This window comes from Sapajus apella, unplaced genomic scaffold (assembly GCF_009761245.1).
Source record: "Sapajus apella isolate SASKATOON/1434 unplaced genomic scaffold, GSC_monkey_1.0 scaffold118, whole genome shotgun sequence".
In the NCBI taxonomy this organism is placed as follows: domain Eukaryota; kingdom Metazoa; phylum Chordata; class Mammalia; order Primates; family Cebidae; genus Sapajus; species Sapajus apella.
Window position 1 is genome coordinate 3,847,144 of NW_022437058.1, and position 6,000 is coordinate 3,853,143.

Sequence of the window (6,000 nt, forward strand, 5' to 3'; positions counted from 1 at the left end):
CCCTGTCGGGGCACCTGGGAAGATGCTGGAACGAGGACCTGCCCCAGGACCTCCTACAGCTCTGCTCACTGGTTTTGGAATGAGGCTGTTGATGTGTCCACACACGTGATTCCTTGGCTCCACTCAGTGCTCGGCACAGACTGACAAAGCATCGACCTTGGGAACAAGCCCAGTCCTGCTTATTTTTACATCCACACCCTGGAAGCCATGGCTTCCCCATGTCTTGATGCCCCAGGCCACCTCAAGGGGTGGGTGTACACCACTCCCTTGCTGGGAGTCAGACCCCCAAGGCTGGGAATCGAGGCTCCCTAGGTGTTTAGGGGCCTCTGTGGGGCAGGTCCTTGTTCCAGCATCTTCCCAGGTGCCCTCTGACAGGTACCTGTCTTTCACCTTCCAAAGATGGGTAGCACCACCTGCTGGGTCATGTCGGGATGGCACCATGGCGCTAGCCCTGCATGTGGGACAGCCAGACCCACCATGGGCCCAGCAGATAACCTAGATGTTTCCTTTTTATGGCTGAGCAAGCTGAGGCTCTGAGCTGGACAGGGTGGGAACTGCACAGAGATGCTGCTTCTCTCAAGCCTGGTGCCAGGCACTCCCAGTTCCTCAGCATCCCTGTAGGCCCTGCCAGGGCAGGGTACAGACAAGGAAGAGTTCCAGGTTCTCTCTGGAAGCGTCCTGTCTTCCTTGGGCTTTGGAAAAAAATTCCAGTTTCTCAGCATCTGGCATGTAAACTCCACCTTTTAAAATTTGTTTTATTGTAAAACTTAACTTTTCAGATGGAGCCAAGATTTTGAAACTGCAAGGATCACAGCTCAATGTGTGTCCCCAAAATAGTGGGAAGCAGAGTCCTTGGAGAAGGTGCTATCCAAGGGCCGGCTCCTGGCGGGTGGGGACAAGCAGAATGGGGCACATGTGGGCAGGGTGGGATTGCACTCAGTACCTGAATAGCTCCACCGCCCTGGGACCCCCCCAGGCTTAACCTGCCCTGTGTCTCTGTGTCCCTACCAAGCCCCACCCATATGGGACATGTGGAAGAAGGGTGTCCAGGGACAGACCACACCCTCCCACAGCTCTGCACCTGGGTTTTGGGATGAGGCTGTTGATGTGTCCACACACGTGGTTCCTTGGCTCCACTCAGTGCTCAGCACAGACTGACAAAGCATCGACCTTGGGAACAAGCCCAGTCCTGCTTAGGTTTACAACCACACCCTAGAAGCCATGGCTTCTCCATGTCTTGATGCCCCAGGCCACCTCAAGGCCTTGAAGTGGGGAGAGCCCCTCCTCCTAGGAGAAGCCCAGTTACTAAGGGGCATAGGCTTTTTGTAAGAGCTACATGCAGCTGAATGAGCAAAGCAGTCCCTCCTCCACAAAACCATAAAACTCAAACCAATATCATAGGGCTGCCCTGCCCGGACCCAAGCCTCCCTCTCACTCTTATCAGGGACTTGTCCGAGCAAAGCCTGTGCTAAAAGAAGCCAGAATGATTCTCCCCCAGCCCCGCTCTCCAGCCCAGAGGTCACACTGAGGGATGGCTCTGATGCAGGGCTGTCAGAGGGCTGCGCAGCCCTCCCCTGTTCAGGCTCTGCCTGCCCCTCAGTCATGCTTTCGGTACCCACAGGTGTGACGAATACATCACACAGCTGGATGAGATGCAGCGGCAGCTGGCGGCCGCCGAGGACGAGAAGAAGACGCTGAACTCGCTGCTGCGCATGGCCATCCAGCAGAAGCTGGCACTGACCCAGCGGTTGGAGCTGCTCGAGCTGGACCATGAGCAGACCCGGCGTGGCCGTGCCAAAGCTGCTCCGAAGGCCAAGCCAGCCACTCCGAGCGTAAGTCACACCTGCGCCTGTGCCAGCGACAGGGCCGAGGGCACTGGGCTGGCCAACCAGGTGTTCTGCAGCGAGAAACACAGCATTTACTGTGATTAGGGGCTATGGGGCGCCGCACGCTGCAGCTAACATCTGCTTCACCTCAACTAACCCAGCAGCAGTGGGACAGCGGCGCTAGGTCAATCTTAACGTGACTAATGCACAGAGGGCAAGATGCTAGCCTAGATGCCATGGGGCATGTGCATCAGCAGGACACTTGTGAGAGCTTTGTGTCACTTCTCACTCCTTGAAGCCCCCTCAGGAGCACCCAGTCCTCAGCTGCTCTCTTGGGTGGGGGTCAGAAGTGGGGATGGAGCTACACATTTTTGGAGCAGACATGTGATGAAAGCATCTTCTAAGCCCTGGGCACCCTTGGGGAAACCCAAGGGAAGGAATCCTGGTCCTGCTCCCTCGGCACTCAAAAGGGGCAGAACCTGAGTTTAAACTTGCATGTTCCTCGCATGTGTCTAACGTCAGCACTAGAAAGCAGTTTTAGGAGGTTCTAGCCTGAATCATAGGTATGACCTCAGAGGATGGCTCTGCACTTGGCATAGTTTCATGGAAAGGATTACATTGTAATTTATGCAGTACCTCACTGCAAATCATATTCAGGACAGAAGTGCAGAATTTCTTCCCCAAGCCCTGAGAAGAGCAGCCCTGAGCCCCTGTATTCTGCTGGCCAGACTCACATGGCACAGACACAGCTGACCATAACCCAGGAATCCAGAGCTCGGTTTGTCGTTTCTGAGATCAGCATGCTTGTCTAGTGGCCTGTGAGGTGACGACTAGCAGGGCCCAAGGCCCCAGGTGTTATTTTTTCATGAGAAAAGCTTTCCAAGTGCCTGGCCAGACCTTGGTCCTCAGTGCAGAGCCCGTCCTTTTGTGCTTGGGGTGACCACTGCAGCCACTTGTCAGGCCTTTCTTAGGGGGTTCAGTCTCAAAGACGTGGGGCTTTGAAAACCCTAGCCTGAAGTCTGAGCCACTGGGGACTTGGCTGGATTGGACACCCAGAGTTGTAGCCAGAGCCCAGCCCTGTGCTGGGAAAGCTTTGCATGGGGCCAGGGCCAGTTGTCAGGATTCACAGGTAGGAGATTGTAGGTATCTTTATTTAGTGCAATTTAGGGGATGGCAACAGAGAAAGAGGAAAAGTAGCCATAGGGCTCTCCCATTTCCAGAGGTTCCATCCACGCCAGAGCTTTGGCATCAGGCTGCCTGCCTTCCCACATTGTGAAGCAGAGCTTTTCTCAGTATTTTTCTCCTGAGCACCCTGTGGGCCCAGCTGGACCTGAGGCTGCAGTCTTCTCTCCTGCAGGCTGCTTGCCTTGTCTCTCATGCGGAAGGGGCATTCGAGTTACCTGGTGAGAGACCATGTTGCCCCCTCCCACAGCTGTCTGCCTTGCGTGGTCTTCCCTTTGGTGCCGAATATGTCTTGGTCCCCTCCAGACTCCAGGACAGGTCCATGTATGTCCCCTGCGTGTTCATCCTGGGCCCAGATCCCCCTTCCCCAGCAGGACTGGCAGTGGGATGTCTTCCAGCATGCCCACCCTGCACGCGCTTTGCCCTCTCCTTGCGAGCCTGGCACACAGCTTCTCTCCGTACTCCTAAGGGGCTTTGCAGACACTCAAGCCACTGGGCCCCCCCTAACACATGCAGGTCTTCTCTTCTGCCAACTAACGTGCTCGTGCCCTCCCAGCACGTGGAGAGCTTCGGTTGTCAGATGAACAGGAAGCGACAGATGACCGCTTTCTAACGCTCTCTTTTCTCCTGTTTTCAGCTGTAGAGTAGCTGCCAGGAGGACTTGGCCACCCGGCCCTGTCACACTGCAGCCCCCTCCCCTTCCCTCTCGTGACCCACAAGGAGGAAGGAAGGGCAACCTAAAAGCCCACTTAGAAACTTTTTGGATATGCCACTGCAATTCTTTTCAAAATAGCATTCCCCAAGTTTTTAATGGGAGGAAAAAAAGCTTTAATGTTGAGCATGCCGCGAGCTGCTGCGTGGAAAGGCCTCTGTACGGGCCGAAGACCCTTCTTCCCCGGCTGCCAGGCTTGCCAGGAGCCTGCTGGAAACACCCACCACGTGGGCTCCTTGTTACACATGTTCTTTTTTTATCCGATCAACCTGTGCACTTTTGATATTATATTTGCTTCCTTAATTCCTCGCGTAGAGACGGTCACAGGTGCCGTGGTCTATGCTTGTGGTCCTATAGCTGTCTGCCTCAGCTCCCACCGTGTCGGTCTGGTGTCAGCACGAGGCAGAGCTGTGTGCTCCGTAGCGTGTAGCTTTAGACTTGGAGATGGGGGCTTTGACCCAGCGAGGAGCTTTGCTAAGTGTATCCACGCTGTGGTTCAGCAGCCTTTAGATCATACGGCATTGTGGTTCATGTTTGAAATTACAGATTTTAAATGCCATGTTCATTAAGAAATCCAGGGTATTCAGATTCTGGGGTTTTTCATATTGTATTATTATTATTCTTAGGAATAGTTCAATGTAACAAGAAGAAAACTTGACCTTTGCTCTGGTTAAAACAGTAATAGGCACTTGAAAAAAAAAGATAAATTATTGAATGAGTAGTATTACCTACAAATTCCAGAATTTTCTGGGTTTTAGGACATTGTGAAGCATGACTGATTAACAGAATTTTATACAACTGTACCAATAAAATTCCAAATTGGAATTGTTTTGTTACTCTGGTTGTTGTGCCAAATTGTGGTACACTTAGAAAATTCTACAGTCGTCGATTTTTAGGGTGTTCTCTTTCAACACCTTTTTGTTAGTAATCATTACCAGTAGTGCCTTCATCAGTTAAGGGAGGTGTCCCAGCGCAGATCATTCTCGAAAGCGAGCAGGGAAGAGCTAGTGGGCATGCTGAAGGCCAGCGTGGACAGCAGGTGAGGCAGGCGCTCCTCACACCCGGACCTGGGCATCTTCATTGAGGGAAAGAAAACAGTCATTGTGCAAAATTCTGTTAGTCAGTGATTCTTTACTTGCAAATTCAGGGGCTTAGAAAATGAAAGCAAACACAAAACCTTGAGTGTGCTTTGGGAACCAAATGGACCTTTTGGGACAAGCTGAGCAAGCTGTATGAACGCCACGTTTGTGAAGAGCTGAGGGTGTCAGGAGGGCCGACGCTCTGTTGGCATGCGCAGTAGGGGACGAGGGTTAGCCATAGTATTCTTTGCAAATGTGAAAGCGAGACATTATATCTTCTCTTGCTTGGTGTAACTAATCACTGTTAATTTCAGGAAACAGAACTCATTAAAACTCCTTAGCAAACCAGGTCTACATCCTGTTTTGTTTGCTGAGTGACATTCCTAGGAGTGGTCAAATTGGTACTCTTAGAGGAAGAAAAACTGTCCTTCCTCTTCCAAAAAAGGAAAAATTATAATAATATAAATGAGAAAAATAATTCTGTTTCCTGGAATAAGCATTTCTTATTCCTAGTTGTAGGGACTCCTATTTTTACCTTCCGTTACAGTGTTGATTCATAAGAAATATTGTTACATTTGAGATAACTTCATCTGTATGGGGTATTTATTTGCAATGATGTCTGAGTACTGTATTTTTTCTGTGCATTACCTTAGTGTCAGAATGTTGGTCTTTATTTTAAAGTCATATGCATGTTCTCCTGCCAAGGAACCTTTACACAGACCCAAACAAAAAAATAGTAATAATCAAATGCCTTCAGTTTCTGAGAAAATGAGGCAGAGCATGGAAAAGAATAGGAAGGAGAAATTAATTGAGATTTTCAGAACACAGACATATGATGTGAATGTCGACAAAGCCAGTGCGCATAGGAACAGTGGGCCTGGGTAAAGAGTCACATTGGTAGGACCAATAAAGAATAATAAAAAGACAAAGCACCTGTTTGTTCTCTGTGGTTGTTCTGACTCCCTGCTCCAGATAACTGTGGTTTAAGCAAGGCACAATAATTCCACTGCCTCAAACAACAACAACAACAACAACAAAGCCAGTCTATCAGATAAATCTGGTGGTGGGAGCTGGAAACAGCCTGGGTTCCACCTTCAGGAGAGTGTGGGGAGGAGTCATGTATATGTGGGAAGACTGTCACTCCATCCCTGGAACTGAGGAGTGTGTTCAAGGACCCAGAAGATGAGGGTAGGAAAAGGGT

At 50.6% G+C, this 6,000-nt stretch overlaps 1 protein-coding gene across 2 annotated transcripts in view; it reads left to right on the forward strand.

Moving 5' to 3' along the window:
- The window catches only part of BICD2 (BICD cargo adaptor 2), a 53,483-nt gene extending 47,751 nt beyond the window's left edge, over window positions 1-5,732 (forward strand). The window contains exons 7-8 of one of the 2 annotated variants that reach the window (XM_032260469.1): window positions 1,622-1,832; window positions 3,646-5,732. In XM_032260469.1, coding sequence (XP_032116360.1) covers window positions 1,622-1,832; window positions 3,646-3,651 — 217 coding nt within the window. In that variant the 3' untranslated portion in view covers window positions 3,652-5,732. Of the gene's footprint in view, window positions 1-1,621 lie in introns of both variants that reach the window. The other variant, XM_032260468.1, reaches the window with a different exon arrangement.
- The last annotated feature ends 268 nt before the right edge of the window (window positions 5,733-6,000 follow it).